Below are 17,224 nucleotides of genomic sequence, written 5' to 3'. Positions count from 1 at the left end.
TATTGCTTTCCAAGAAGTTGAATGACTGTTATTGTTTATAACAGATGATCATGTTAATACTTCATTTAATTTGATGTATTTTATTATAAAATTAACTTGGATGCAAAACTGCATGATAAACCATTGAGAAAAAAAACTCAGGGAGAGGGAACAAAAGACGTATCAAACATGAGAGTTTTAAGTAGTGCCAAACTTGCACAAAAAAAACTTGATTAAAAAAAATCAAATCATTCCAATAGCTACATTGAACCCCTAAAGCAATTTAGGAATTTGTTTCTTACAGACAATTAATCACATGCAGGCATGCCAGATGAGAACTATTGATTGCCCTTTTCCAAACTAGTGGCATTCAGACAGGAGACAGACAAATGCCCTGAGCAAGAGGAAGCATCTTCCTGCCTCTGTCTAGCATAGCTTTTAATCGTTCTTTACTAATGTGCGTGACATTTTGCTGTTAATCTTTGGCAGAGTTCTGGTTCTTTTTTTCTTTGAGCTATACATAGGCAGGATATATTTTTCATTACCTTCACTCCAAGATCCTTCATAAGCTCAGCTTCAAAATTCACTACATCATGCGGCAATCGGAACTGGGGGATTTCAGACATACTAAAAGAAATAAAAACGTTTGTGAAATAATTTTAACTATTAGGAAGAAAGGATTTTTTTATTTGTTAAAAATTCCATACTTATAACACACCTTATTTAATTTTGACATACATGAATGGAAATGTGCTGAAGGTTGACTGCTGACTTTTTTTAGTTGTTAGAATGACAAAACAGCATTATTCACCCAATGTTAAAAATACAGGCCAGGAAGGCAGTACCTTGAGGCCAATGCTGCCCACACTTGTAGGTAACCATTGTTAAGCTCGAGTTCTAAAGAGCTTTGGCTCCATTCCTTTTGTTCACGAGAATATGTAATACTAAAGACATCCATTTAAGAAAAGATTTCATGCAAAGCAAAGTGACCTTCTAGCAATCTTTCACAAAGCTATTCAATAAGAGAGAATCAGATTTCCCATATAATTTTTTAAAAGCATTACATATGCTATTTTGAGCAACGGTATTTAAAACTGTACCCGCCTCCATTTCTACTTCCTAAATTTTTTATGATCTTTCAGGATGGACAAATATTCTATCAGCTGTTGGTTTCATGTCTGCTTTTTGACTTAATGTTCATTAACTGGCATTTTTTCCACCTGGGGAAGATTAGGAATGACATCTTCAAGTTCCCAGAACCACAGAATGGGAAGACTGCAGTGTTTTCTTCCAGTATAGAATCTCAGTTTATATCTGCTGGTATAGATATAAAAATATATAAATTTATCTCCAATGAAATGATATCTACATATCCTAGTTCAAAATCTCTACTGTAAACCATGTTACAGGTAAACACATTGAAGCTCTATTTTAGATACTTCTGTTCAATGAAGGTAAAACCTAAATATGCAGAAAAGTGAAAGTCACTCCCCAGATACTTCTAAGCTTCAAACAGCCTAATCTGTTTTCGAATTAATGAATCTGTAATTTCCATAACAAAGCACCGGCACAAGAGATTCACTGCAGCTTCAGTTTGCATATTGTTATTGACCACACACCATCTTTAACATCTAACTTTGACAGGCCAGAAGGGTTTTATTTATTTTAAGTTGCATCAACTTTAATTATATTGATAAGAAACTGGTTTTCCTCCTTATCATTTCTAATACTGCCCTTTTTACACCTTTCTTGACCACTGTGCAATGAAAAGTGTTGTAAATGTCACATACAATGAACATGTCAAGACAATACAACTTTCATAGGTCATGCTAAGTAAAAAAGTGTCTGAGGCAGAAACTAATATATCAATATGATTCTGCAACAGTGATTCAATAAGAAAATTAATCAAAAAAAGGAAAGTTTTATTTTCCAAGTCACCTATATATTTGTTGAAGGCCTGTCATTTCCACGACATGCTCCCAGAACAGAACTGATTTTGTTATGTCACTGTCAGAATTTGTAAGCAACTTTTTGCTCTTATTAAACATTTACTTACAGTTTTGTGCTGTGAATATATTCGCATACATGTATGTATCTAAATACACACAGTTCTGGGGGGGCACTTGCACGCACATTAACCATGAAAATAAGCATTTTATGAAAGCCAACTATTGCATAAATAATTCTAATATAACTTCTTTCAGCAGCAGAAGATGGTCTCTGACTCTGCAATGGAGAAATGGGGGGAAAAGGAAACAGGGCAGAGGTGCAGGACAGATGCAGTGGATGGGAACAGTGTCCCACAAAGTCATCTCTTCCTCAAATCCGATCCAAGTTAGAGCTGCTTGGACAGGTGCTTGGTGTTCCTCAGTGTTCTCAAACTTTTGCTCAAGGAACAGCTCTTTGGCCAAGTGACAGAAGTACTTTGGCATGTTGTAAAACAGTGCCATAGATAGGAACACATGCAGTGAAGCCTGTTCATGGCCTCCAAGCAAGAGCATGATGTGCTCGTGCCTACTCTATCATAAAGCATAAATTTTAGACAACTGGTGAAACATAGGAAAACCTGCCCTTAAATGTGAAAAATTCATACATGCTTGGAGAACCATGGAGTCATACTACATTTAAATATCTCATTACAAGAACTGCCATCACTAGACATTTTTCTATTGTCACAATATTATGAAAGCTAGCTAAGATGCAAGGAACATCCTATTTAAAAACAACTGAAGAAACTAAAAAAAGGCAAAAGCACTGCCCTTTCAAACAGCTGATTCAAAATACAAAATTGATTTGGTTTTCTTAGATATTTGCAATAAGTTTATGAACCCTTAAAAACACACCCATCAATAACCTAAACTTGTTAAAAGAGGTACTGCATAGAGTTACGAATGCAATAATGGATGACTTCTGCCACAGGTCAGCCTCCATTCTGTTTCAAGATTAAAATAAGGACAAAAAGAATTGATGCCCTTAAATCAGATGTGAAAACTTCTTCAGCGAATGGAAGTAAAATTTGACTTTGATTGCTATGTGTTCATTAGGACTCAAAAGAAAAAAATAAGTTTTTAAATGCACTCCTCAGTAATTAAGGATACTAACAGAACAGACAAAGCTCAGTGTAAGGTTTTTTGCAGTAGAACAAACAACAGACTAAACTTTATTTTAAATTCAACTTAAATCATGATGAACTCAAGATCACATTGCTTCAAATACAGAAGCACACATTAAGCAACTGTAGCATTGTTCTGTAAGCACCAAAACAACTGCAGAAAGTACTGTATTGCATCACCAAGTCCCACTTGAGTCTAACCTGTTACCAAATAAGGTCTCATTGCTAGAAATGTCTCATTAATTCTGACTACTTTACAACAACAAAACTAACTTTAATCTGGTATTTATGAAAACGTGTGACTCAGCAGGTGAAGAGGTATTTCATACACTAAATTTGCAATCCTCTGTGGCAACTAGTTCAAGCTAAACAGCTCCACAGTTAAATGCCTACATATTAACACCTTGGTAATTAGGTAGAATAATTCTGAACCTCACTGGGAAAAATGCAAGTAATCAGTTCAACTTCTCCAGCATTGATTCTCTATCTTCCAGAGCACTGAATAAGTATTTGACATTATGACATTATGGATCAAATTCATTAACCGTGTCAACTCTATTGATTTCAGTGATGCTGCATTGAAAAATTTAAGTGCATCACCCTTCTTTCTCTTATATTTTTCATTTTTAAACACTTTCGTGTGAGTCCATTTTGTACTCTTGTATATCTTACATTCTAAAATTTCATTTTGATTTTGAATGGGTCGGTATCCATCAGCCAGTGCCTGAATTATTTTATACACAGGGATTCCAACAAACCTACAAGATATGATCTCAGCCATTGTTGCAGTGGTAAAAATTCATCTTCTACTGTAGAGGACATGACACCTTGCAAACATCAGCCAAGTGTTTACCATATAGGAAAACTACAAAGGTATTTTATGTATCTGAAACTTCTTGAAGACTGAGAATTGCAGGGGGTTCATTTCACTCATATGGTATGGTCTACTAAAGCTGCAAGTTCAGACATACATGATGGATTTATTCACTTTCACTTTTATTTGCATAGGGTAGTCCACAAAAGCATTCTAAATCTAAAACTCAGCATGAAATTAATATCTGTCTAAAGCATTTTAAACATTCTTTCACTAGGGCTACAAGTACTTCATCTTGTTTTAACTGTTTTGGATAAGTGAAAAATGGTTCCTGACGTAATTTTCTAAAGTGCTAATTTGTCAATAACAATTGCACACTGGAATTTAACAGGTCACATGAACAGAATATAGGAGATAGCCACTAGACTTTCAGTTAAAGCTTACCTATAACTGTACCTCTTTTAATAACTATTTAAAAAAAAAAAAAAGTTTTCCAAATTTGAAATTTTCTACTCTTTTCCTTTGGTAAAGGTAGAGGGATCACACATAAACTACGTATGCACAATATTTTTTGCTATGCTTTCTACAATAATTGAAAATGGTGCTTTGTTGTCATTGTTTTTTTACCTTAAACCACCAATGTACTCCTGCTTTTCAAATATGGTGATGTTTGAATAGCCCAGTCGAGCCAAAAAGGAAGCACAACTTAAGCTTGCAGGTCCTGCACCAAGAAGAGCTATCTTCACCTGATATGCTTCAGGCATATCTTCTAGAGGAGGTAAGGAAGGGTTTCTGATCTGAGGAATATTCATAGCTTTGAATACCTGAAAAGCAATACATTCAACAGGTTACATACTTTACATTCCCTCCTTAAATTTTATTATGAATAACATAATGGGAGCTTCTGCTAGTACTGTCACATATCTGATGTATTACTCATAGAATTACAGAATCACAGAATATGCTGAATTGGAAGGGACCCGCAAGGATCACTGAGTCCAACTCCTGGCCCTGCACTGGACCATCCCCAAGAGTCAAACCAGGTGCCTGAGAGTATCGTCCAAACGCTTCTTGAACTCTGGCAGCATAGTGCTGTGACCACTGCCCTGGGGAGCCTGTTCAGTGCCCAACCACCCTCTGGGTGAAAAACCTTTTTCTAGTATCTAACCCAAACCCCTCCTGACACAGCTTCAGGCCATTCCCTCAGGTCTCGTCACTGGTCATCACAGAGAAGAGATCAGTGCCTGCCCCTCCTCTTCCCTTCACAAGGAAGTTGTAACTGCAATGAGGTCTCCCCTCAGTCTCCTCTTCTCCAGGCTGAACAGGTCAACTGCCCTCAACCCCTCCTCATATGGCTCCCCCTCAAGGCCCTTCACCATCTTCGTTACCCTCTTTTGGACACTCTCAAATAACTCAGTGTCTTTCTTATATTGTGGTGAACAAAACTGCACACAATATTCAAGGTGAGGCCAGACTGCTTCATAACATTATAGAGGTTTCCAAATGACATGATGTGTGCATTCGTGAGGGATGTTATATTTGCAGGGTTTGGTCCTTCTATGGGTCTTTTTGTCTTAAAAATGTCTGAAGTCAGATCTTTCACTACAGTAAATTTTACAGAAAAGATGTAACCAGACTACCAGTAACGGAATAGGAATACAAAGTCAGCCAGATGGTAGAGAATCTCTCCAATGCCAAAAAAATTCCCCGCAAACAAATCATTCTTACTAGTGGAAAAGTACTTCTGCAAATAATGCAAAGGATTATAATGCTAGTGAAGGGGCTTTGCTTTTTCAAGAGACAACCAGCATGATCCTGAATAAATCACTTATAGCTTGGTTGTCTAGAGGTGGTAGGTAATAAACCTTAGGTGGGTTTGAAATGTCTTTTAGGAACCACCCTTAGTCTTCAGTGTTGTATTTTCAAAGGTAACCCATGCTTTAGATGCCTTTTCTTAGATAATTTTTATAGGACTTACTTTATTTTAGTTTCTTATCTATTTCAGATGGTTCCACTTTTTAACTGGGTTTCCAAAAATTATAAAGTAAGACCATTCTCCCTTTGCTCCAGTTATTCACTCACCTGTAGAATGGTGATGATTTGCTCCCATCTGTCCTGACTATTAAAAGTACTTTGGAACAGACTCTGACCACTACTGTTCATTTCTACAGAACCCAACACAATGGGTTGCTAATCTAGTTGTAATGTCACACAGTTTCTCATATTTACATTAAATCAGTTCTTTGCTCAGGTATACAGGTAAAAGTCTAAGGCAGAAATATTCTACATTCCCCAAGCTAGACTTCACTGTCCTCTGCATTTATATACGTTGTAGGGGAAGGAATGAATGTATAACCTACGAAAAGAAAAAGAATAGACTTACAGCAGTACAGGCTACTGAAGATTAGAAGCATGGAAGAGCAGTTACATCTTCTTTTTAGTTTAGGCATTAGAGGTAAAATGTTTAACCCAAGGAGTATATCTTTGTAGCAGGCAAAAGGATTCAAGAGTGTATTGCATGGGGATTCTCATTCATATCACAAACACTCCAAGGCATCTCAAAAACTAACAAAACCACACTGTTCCCTACCTATTTCAATGCAGAACTGTGTTCCATAAGTACTAACTAGTCCTCTAAAATACATACATTGTCATTTGTCTTAATAAATATCATATTTAAGCTATCTAACAAGTTTACCAACAGATTTTACTTTCCTTAGAATTTGAGAAACAAAGGGTTTTCAAGTTAAACTTTGGCAATTCCACTCATGAATAGAATTCTTCATTTATATTTTGAATCAATGTTCATTTTCTTCATGCGCACTTGAGCACTCATGCTAGGTAAACCAATGATTAGTTCCTTCCCCTCTAAAATTTCTGTGTCAAACGCACCCAGTCTTTGTAAATTGACATAGCAGTTTAAGAAACTGCATGAAGCAAGAGACAGATAATTGTTTTAAAGAATCATTTAAACCTGACAATTCACACAATATGGAAAAGTTTAATGTGGTTATTAATGGATTTCACAGGCTAAAAAGCTCATATTGTACTGTAAAACTAGACTGTGATAATCAAAATGCAATAGGATATTTCTAAAATGTCTGCTTTGTTATATTCACACAGAAACAGCTTGAATTGTACCAAATTTTTATTACAGTCTCACGTAGTTGTTTTAGAAGGCTATTCAGTAATACAAATTAAATAACTTGCATATTTATTGAGTGTATATTGAACACTCTGAATATGCATATGCTTAACAAATTTATTCTTCCTAAATTTACTTTATTGTTAACATAACTATTTTTATATGTATTATTGAACATTCATACCCATCAAATAAATGTTACACTAAAGTGACACAGTACTGTAGTGCAGTGTTAAGCTTCAGAAACCAAGCATTCATGCAGGAAATCCTAGTAGTTCAGGCTGAATGGTCAACTTTAATTCTGCCTATTTGCAAACAGGGTGAAACCATCTTTATGCAGTACAGCCAGCTTGTGTGGCAATATCTTGCCATCTGGAATTCAGTGGCAGTTTTGCATATTAAGGCTGGCAGAGTAACTGTGTGAAAATAGCAAACTGCTTTAATGCCTTTCAAAAAATTTTCACTCACCTCACGGTGAAGTTTCCTGCACTGTAATTCACCTAATTAGATATCGCTGAATTCCTCTGTATAAATCCTTTGGCGGCCAGAGATGAGTAACTTGCAAGCAAGCGTTCAATGGCACGTTACAGACAACTGTCCTCTCTGTTTTTATATCTGTTCAGACTGTTCAGGAGGCAGGTAGAATTTAATCCTATTGCCTTTCTTTCCACTTTTCCTTCAAAAATATGATTTCTTTTTTGTTTGGATGGACTTTTACTTTGTTTTGCAGTGTTTTTTAACCAAGACTCATTAAGGACAATGAGACCAAATAATGAATTTTAAAGCTGAATCTCTCAGTGAAAAGACTCAACCATTATCCCCATGTCTGCCTTTCCTTCTGCTCTCTCTCTCTCTCTCTCTCTAACACAGACAAAAGAAATTCAATAGATTAATAATACAGATTAATAACATTGGGTATTTATTGCTCAACTTTTTATCAAATACCATGCAATCACCATTACTTCACCATTTAGGCCCTTTCAAACAACCCACACTGATTTCATCCACTTCTTATGCTTCATGTCCATTAGGGTCCTTAGAAAGGATATCCCAGTTTATAAAGTATGGAGATTTAGTCCTCAAGTGAGAGACAATTCGATGAAACCAAAACAGTCAATCTATTTTGCAACAACTAAAAAAAAACCTCTCTCTTGATTCAGACATTTATAACACATTACGGTTTTCCTATTTGCATCACTTCAACGTGTAAAGGTGTGAGTGCACTTGCTCAGTGTTCTCTACAGCATGAAATTTAAGAGTTTGTTTTCTTCCCCATTGTAAATAAAACATTCTTTCACTGCAGTGGTGTCGGTTCCTGTTTCAAAACATTCAGTATACTCAACAAATAGCATAATTCCAAAATATATAAAAACAACTCACAACATGAGTTTGTACTCAGGTTCCACAACATCTCCCACTTTAACAAACTACAGTGCTTTCAATTGCTGAGCATCTGATTCCAGTTTAATTTTCCTGGAAGGTTTTAGCCAACTCATTTTAGCTGTTTTTCAGAATGCAGATAGGGAAAAGCTTATTGTTCTCCTCATGTAATAAAATTCTGGTTCTTTTCCTCACTACCCCATTCTTGTATTAGCATGTTTTGATGAAAAGATGTGACATTTGGCAGAGAATGGCAGGTGACTCAGAGAAATGTATTTTGCTAAGCAGATGAAAATCATTTTATGGCATAGTAAGCATGATTTAAATGAATCTAAAATATTTAAATCCATTAGAGCAGGTTCAAACTGTTACTCAGAATTTTTATATCAAATTTTATACAAATTAGAATAAATTAAAGTAAATCATTTTAGTCACTTCTGAGTTTCCTGATCAGAATTTTTTTTAAGAGCAATAGACTTTAGATACCCTTTTCCATCTACTTACAGAATTCAAATAGGGTCAGGCAGTTTTACTCTATTCACCTTTACTTACTTATTATTCACTCCCGTTTCACAACCTCCCCATGCAGCACCTGCAGGCTTGGGGAACAGTGGCTGGAAAGTTGCCCAGTGGAAAAGGACCTGAGGGTGCTGGTTGACACCCAGCTGGACATAAGCCAGCAGTGTGCCCAGGTGGCCAAGAATATCAATGGCATCCTAGCCTGGATCAGAAACAATGTGGCCAGCAGGACCAAGGAGTTGGTGAAGGGTCTGGAGAATAAGTCCTGTGAGGAGAGGCTGAAGGAGCTGAGAGTGTTTAGTCTGGAGAAAAGGAGGCTCAGGGGAGACCTCAACACTCTCTGCACCTACCTGAAAAGAGGTTGTAGGCAGGGGGAGGCTGGTCTCTTCTCCCAGGCAACCAGCAACAGGACAAGAGGAAATGGCCTCAAGCTGTGCCAGGGGAAGTTCAGGTTGGACATCAGGAAGAACTGCTTCACTGAAAGGGTTGGTAAGCATTGGAAAAGACCGACTGGGGAAGTGGTGAAGTCACCATTTTTGGAAGTGTTCAACAAACGACTGGACATGGCATCTAGGGCCAACTTTAGTTGATAAGGTGGTGTTTGGTCAAAGATTGAACTCAATGAGCTTGAAGATATTTTCCAACATTTATAATTCTATTAACCCTGGAAGTATTCAAGGCCAGGCTGGATGGGTCTTTGAGCAACCCGGTCAAATGGAAGGTGTCCCTGGCCATGGCAGGGAGATTGGAACGAGATGATCTTTAAGGTCCCTTCCAACCCAAGACATTCTACTATCCTATGATTGCTTAAAATTATTTTTGGACTATGACAGAGAATGTATTAAACAGTAAATAGACTGAAACTTTAACCTCAATGTAAACGTAAAAATCTTTGTCTAATCCTACAAAACACACTTGTAGTATGGCCAGTCTTCGCGAACGAAGATTTGGGAAAAGTCTTTACCCTTCGAGCCTGCGCAGTGGATATTTTAGGTTTGACCCAGTGTGCGTTGAACTGAGCCGACCCTTTAATCCTAAGGTTTAACTGCTGGGGCCGAGCGAAGCTTGGACGGTGGCAGCGAGGTCCTCAGGACGCAGGTTTGTTTAGAGTGACCTTCTCTTAGATGGATGGCCTTACAGGGCTGACGAGCTCCATCTGCCCGGAGGGGTTCCCTGACCAGGAATCGAACCCGGGCCGCGGCGGTGAGAGCACCGCATCCTAACCACTAGACCACCAGGGGGCCCCCCTTACACTTAGTAGTCTGCAAGATATACATAGAAGGACACATTTCTCTGTAAAAGGTGCATCTGTTTAATCTGTCATGTTCATCAACAGAAAAAGGCTTAAAAAGAAAACAAAACGGGAAAAAGGAAGGAGCAGTGGAAAAATTTAGTATAAGTTTTGACTTCACAATTAAATCCTTTATATTCTTCAACTATAATGTTTGCTGCCATGCTTAAAAGGCTATAGAAATAAGTTTATCTGTCAGGTTTACCATTAAATATCCTTCACTAAGACAGCGAGACACCAAACAGCTACTGATGTAGAATCTAACTGGAATTTATTTTAGTGTGAAACATTATTAGTGTATTCTGAATTGTTATCAGATTTTGCCAGTACACAGAAAGTAAAATACAGGCAATGAAATCAGTAACATTTAGGAACTAATTTTATGAGCTTCACACTTTCTCACTGGTTTCCATGGATATTTATTTGTAGGCTGGTTTACATCAATATGGGGCAGCTGAATATTTAAAGAAGAAAAAAAAAATATTCTGCACAGATTTTAATACAAAATGAAGCAAATTGCATGCTTAGTAATCTTACTGAAGTTGTCAAATTACATGATCACCCAATTAGTTTCATTAACACAGGATGTTACAAGGTAGCGTTTTTTCCACAGACATGAGCTGGTTATGAACACCTGTTGATCCTCCACAAATTAAGAGCTAAAGTTGTAACACTTCAAATTTCTATGCAAGTAGGTGAGTGCTGACAAAACCAGGGCCTAAACCACCTCATTAATAACTTTTCAAACCTCCATTACGCTAGTCCCAAAAAAATCCATGGACCTAGGACATTGCAGAGTCCAAATCTCAACGTCTCATGAATCCCGCCACCAAAACGAACATAGCAACATTCATGCAAATGCTTTAAAAAAACAAAGAATGTTTAACATCTATAAAACATGTCGTAGAAAAGTTTATATAACTTGCCCAAATATCAGTAAATCTTTCAGCACTGGCCTGAGAAATCAGAAGTCCTCAGATTCATCCCCTGAACTATTACAGAAGTCTACACTATCTCCTTCAGACAAGCCTAAAGTTTCATTTATTACTGTGGATTTCAACATGACTTATCAGATAAAATAACCTAAAGATGTGTTAAAATTAAAATTAATACCTTCAAATAGAGGGGGTTTTCTATTTGTCCTGTTATCTTAGGTCCCCAAAACAATCCTCCTCTGCTGAGGAGCACCAGTGCCTATGCCAATGAGGAGCCCAGGCAGCTATCTCAAGGCCATCCAACTGCAGCAGTGGCTGATCCACGAGAACCACCCTCTTCTTGCACCTACATTAAGACTGGTCAGTTGTCAACATGCAACTGAAAGAGGGCCCCTGTGCCCAAGGGCACAGTGCACCACGACACTGCAATCCTTCAGGGCAGCCACTTCTTCCCTGACCACGGTGCACGGGGGGAGAAGGGAGGTTCAGCACTCAGAGGGGGTCCCTCACCACAGCCCTCCTCCCAGACCAAGTGCTCTGCTGAAATGCCTATAGGTGACCAGCAGGTAAGCTCATATGATGCCTCTTTCAGAAAAAAACACATCAAATTTCCTTTTCCACTTTCTTTCTGCTACAACAGCAGTCAGAATGTATTTCCAGAGAGGAACAAATCACCAGAACTGTAGCTGGCACAAGAGCCACAGCACTAAATGATCCAGTGTTTATATCTAGTATGCAGCAATTAAAATAATACATTTTCTATTTAGCTTATGCTGCTCCATTCAGAATGACCAAACAGAAACAGAGGAGAACCTTTAGATTCAATAATGTCTATCCAAAAATGTAGTAATTTGAGAGTTTCTCATTAATACTGCAGCGGACAATGTAATAGATCTCACTTCCTTTTTACTACAAGCTTACAAACTTGTACTTGAGTACCTAGTAATTTTAGTTTATTTTGTGGGACTGACAGCCATATACCCCATGCTTGTATGTACTGTTACTGCAACCTCAGCATATTTTCACAGAACTTTTGTTCCAAAACTGGATGTTTCCTGATTCTGAAGTACTTGGGCAAAGGAGACAGATAAAGACATTAATATAATTTTGACCTGTGCAGTAGCAGGTGTAACCTGAGCTTGACACTCGTCATTTATAATAGTGAGCTTTTACTCCATGTTATTCTCTAGATGCAACAGTTACCATGGTAACTGCATCTCAGTATACACATTCTACATCACAAATACAAACGGACATTTCCTTTTTTCCACTTGAACATTTAATTGTCAAAATTCATATTTGTTCAAGCTGGATTACAATTCACTTTGAGAATGAGCCAAACATAGTTACAAAACGATATGAAAGGGCAGAAGGAAAATGCAGGAGGCCTGAGGTGTCTTTTTTTTATTTCTTCTATCGTATGCAAGACAAATATTTTACAATTAGGGAGCTTTATCTGCAGTATGAACAGATGATCAGTCATTGTTCAGAAGCACAAACAGGCACACATCATACTCATATATTTTCCATTTTAAACCCACATTTCTGCTTCATTGCAATTTTATCTTTTATCTCAGCTAGCAGTTGTGCCCTTTTATTATCACTCACTCTTATAATGCATCAAGTGTATGATCCTCAGACTAATTCCAAGGGAAAAAAAAAGTCCAAAACTGGTTTCATGCACAATGGAGTTTTCAGTAAACAAGCCCCCGCGGGACAAATATTACACCATGCATGAGAATTACCATGCAGTTCTCATTAAGAGTAACACATGTTGCATGCCTAAATTACACAATTTGTTAAGTTACTTGTATAGGTAGAGCAGTGAACACACTTTGCTTGCAGTATCTGGGCCAGTTTTGGTATGAGTAGTAGTACCTTATTATTTTCTTCAATATTATAATCCATATTTTTGTAATGATTGTTATTTGGAAGCACTCATACTATTATATTTTTTCAACTACACATACTTTCATGGTAAAATTCAATGGAATAAAAGGTTAAAAAGTACTCATTGAAAATGTGACTGTCTATTCTTACTAAGTAAGAGTATGACAATACATACAAATTCTTTGTTAAACAGCACTAAATCTAAAGGTTATTAACAACCAATTTTTTAACATTTTTAACATTTTTCTACATTTCATATATACTAGATATATAGATACTATAAAACACTAAGGATAATAAAATTTGCTGAAATGTTCTTTTTGTTAGAGTGCTATATAGAACTGTATAACAATTTTATCCTTTGGAACTCTTGAAACTAATATAATTTTAAAAAAACTCGAAACATTAAGAGCAAAGCGATTTGGAACTATTCATCCTCTTTGTAGTTTTCATATCAATCATTATGCTAGCACTAAGCTTCTTTAATAGATTTCTAAAGATTTTTGAAGAAAAATGGCAGATATTTAGCATTATCTATCAAGCCATAATTCCTCTCTATTAATCATAGCATTAGGGCTAAACAGAGACACGTATTACACATATTACTTTTATTTGGTTCCTAAGCAGCAATATTTCACCAATGTATTTATCATCTACTTGACAACTGCTTAATATTTTTGTTTGCGCAGTTGTTTTGGGTTTTTGTGTTTGGTTTGGTGGGGTTTTAGGGAAAAAAGAAGTCTTCTGCTTTGCAACAAATACTAACTTTTTACATATAAGGAATAAAAGGCCATTAGAAGAAAAGCTAATGAAATTGCCTCTTCACTGATAAAACCCAACTATGGAATATACACATAAAACAAATCCAGTTCAGTTTCTCTAGTCTCATCCTGTAAATGAGAACTTTGGTCTCAGCTGCACTGATTCTTACATTTTTCTGTTCAAATCTGCAAAAAATTGAATTGGATAGCTACTTCAATGACAAAGAGGAGAGAGGGTTCAGCAACAGCTAGTAAAAAAGTTTAAAAAGTGCTCCAGAAGATGTACAAGTCTCCTGGAGAGAAGAAAGAAGGGACACAAACAGATAAAAGGAGAACAGCAGCAGCAGTAGCAATATTTGCTCAATGAATCATGACCCACAGCCCTTGAGAAGAGGAAGTGAAGTCTATGAAGTCTCTGAATGACACCAGAGCAATAAATTGGCCTTGCAGACATATCATCTGTTACTTATAGATTGATTTGTGTTTCTTTTTGGTCTGTTGGTTTTTTCCCTCAGGCTTTGTAAAGGTGATTGGGACTTCTGATCTCTCCTCTGTCGTGACCAGTGACAGGACCCCAGGGAATGGCCTAAAGTTGTGTCAGGGGGAGTTTAGGTTGGACATTAAAAAAGGTTCTTCACCCAGAGGGTGGTTGGGCACTGAACAGGCTCCCCAGGGAAGTGGTCACAGCACCAAGCCTGACAGAGTTCAAGAAGTGTTTGGACAATACTCTCAGGCACCTGGTGTGACTCCTGGAGATGGTCCTGTGCAGGGCTAAGAGCTGGACTCGATGATCCCTGTGGGTCCCTTCCAACTCAGCATATTCTGTGATTCTTCGTATGTTTGTAAATATAATCAGACAAATGGCTCATGATACAGAAGACGGACATGCACGTGAATTAAAGACTGTATAGAAATGTGCAATCTAAACACACATATATGCCTTTTTTAATACAGCCACAACTTCCCCACTTTTACAGACCAAAATCAAATTTCTACCCACCAATACAACAGATAGATCAGTTGAGGTGCCAGCTGAGACCATCAGTTTGGTACTAATCCTCCATGCCCTTCAAAGGAGTTAACAAATGAGCAGTTGCCTCTGTCTTTCTTCAGATGGAAATTGGAGCCTTGAAACTACATAATCACAAACAATGCACAAGAACCCCAACAGAAACTCCCGAGAAGACTTCCTAACATGAAGTGGCAACCCTTGCTTCAGTAGCCAAAACATGTAGCTACCTTTATGATCTAATAAATTGACACATAAACACCTGTATGCACCTCTATCTATCCAAACAGATGCACGTGAACATGTATTTTAGGTCAACCTGAAATTGTATTTACGTAGTTTTGACAAAACAGGACAATAAAAAGATGAATTCATCTGAAGCTTATCCTTTGTCTCAAAGTCAGTATAAATGCACATTAATTCTACTATAGAATCTACCCTATGCCCAGAACAGTTCTACATCTCCTTAATATGCAGTTACAGATGCAGGTGCACTTGATCTTTTCCCCTATGCAGCCTACTTGAGTAACATCCACAATTTCACCTGGCTTAGTTAAACTTTTCATTATAAAAGAAACTGTCTCACCTACAAGCATTTCTAAAGAATCATCTTGTTCACAAATAATGTTCCTTATGTTCCTATAATGTACTGCATTATGAAAGTGTTTCTAAGCTTTTGAATCTGCTGCAAGAAAAAGGATAATTATTCTAACTTCCTACGCCTTTATTTTATTAGTATCAATTTTTTTTAAAACAATTCATTAACAAAGGCAACCACTCAGGCAATACTCAACGGTACACACAAAGAATTTAAGACAAGTCCCACCTACCTCAGTAGCAAACTGCTGCAATCCACCAATATTAATTGGTCCCTCCTCAGTGGCATACAAATTGCAGCCACCAACACAGAGATCTGATGTTGGACACACCATTCCACATGTCAGGCCAAGTGGATTGTCAGAAAGAATCATTTTGGCAGCTCCATAATAGTTCTGGAGGAAAAAGAGAAAAGAAGAAATAGTAAAAAAAAAAGATAGTCACATACCAACGAAGCAAAAATTCAAACATTCAAGAGAATAACTGGTTAGTAGAATAATAAACACATATATATTAAATAACACTGACATTACTTAAACGTATTAACATGTTATACAGCATTATGTCAAAGAATTGAGAAGAAAGTCAACAAACTGTGGATTTTGCAAAGATAAACTTTGCTTTTTAGCTTGCAAAATAGTTAAAAGCACCTTCTGTCTGAGTAGGTTGTAGGATTTTTAGTGACTTAACAAATCTACCTTCAAAAACTAAGATGTCTGCATAATGTATTTGAAAATACTTTCTCCATTCCCAGGTCAATTGGGCAGGAGCCCAATTGGTTTGGGAGGTTCAAATTCTCTACAGGCATATTAAAATACAAAGCATAAAATTCTCTAAAGTCAAACCAGATGCTACAGACACATATAGAGATTACCAAGAAAATGCCAATGTTCAAGAAATGTATTTGTAGGTGTAACTGGACTTTTTGCTTACAGATGCTGGTCTATTGCATACCATCAGCCCCTGTCCATCACCTGGAAACACAAACTAGCTGTACTTCTTTGGGATTTTCTTAGACACTATTACGCCCCATTGAAATTCTAATCCTGGTTGAACAGGTAATCCCTTTATACAACCGTTCGGGGAGAACCTTCAATCATTTTGCCTGTGGTGACTGGTAAGGCACTCTATTATCCCAAATTCTCATTTTTTCCAATGTGAAGGAGTATTAGTTAATGAAAATTGTACATATTAGCAGATATTTTTGCTCTTCCAGAAGAATTATACTGTTTTGATGTGCCAGAGATTGTTAGAGTTGCTAAAGACAGCCAGTAAAGACACTGTAAATTCAATCTGGCAGCAGAACACATAAGTCCAGCTATATTGGAGATGTCACTGACACATAACTTTGCAGACAGCAGAAGTGACAGCCAATGCAGGAGACCCATGTCTTTCTTAAGCAGCACTGAGAGACCAGCCTAGATATCCTGCAGCATCTTACATGGCACTAGTTGTCTGTTCCTAGCAATTACATTCCTTTTTTCCACTCTAAAGGAATACAAACTAGTACTAGTGATTCTTCTCACTAACTCAAAGACAAAACTTCTGTTCAATTTTATATTTCACACATATTAGAGCTATAGTTTCCCTTCCTAGGTTGTCCAGGATTATTATTTTTATTATCTTCAACTCTGGTTCAACGGAAACAATTACAACAAGGTGTATTTCTATTCAAGCAACTTCATTCAGGATTTTCTACATTTTTCAGCTTGTTAAAATTAACATACACATCTAGTTATTATACCTAGAATGCAAAGCTGTTAAATATTCCTTTTTTAAAAACTAATTTTCC

General features: G+C 37.0%; 1 protein-coding gene across 2 annotated transcripts in view; it reads right to left on the bottom strand.

Annotated features, from left to right (window-relative positions):
* The window catches only part of DPYD (dihydropyrimidine dehydrogenase), a 338,238-nt gene that overhangs the window by 224,531 nt on the left and 96,483 nt on the right, over positions 1-17,224 (bottom strand). For both annotated transcript variants that reach the window (XM_027740750.2, XM_039378355.1), the window contains 3 exons: positions 15,666-15,827; positions 4,533-4,729; positions 525-606 (listed from right to left, as the gene is read on the bottom strand). In XM_027740750.2, coding sequence (XP_027596551.1) covers positions 525-606; positions 4,533-4,729; positions 15,666-15,827 — 441 coding nt within the window. The remainder of the gene's footprint in view (positions 1-524; positions 607-4,532; positions 4,730-15,665; positions 15,828-17,224) is intronic.

Source organism: Pipra filicauda, unplaced genomic scaffold (assembly GCF_003945595.2).
Source record: "Pipra filicauda isolate LSUMZ 115617 unplaced genomic scaffold, ASM394559v2 scaffold135_size2527700_pilon, whole genome shotgun sequence".
NCBI lineage: Eukaryota > Metazoa > Chordata > Aves > Passeriformes > Pipridae > Pipra > Pipra filicauda.
The sequence above is the reverse complement of the archived record's forward strand: the minus strand, read 5'-3'. Positions and strand labels throughout refer to the sequence as shown.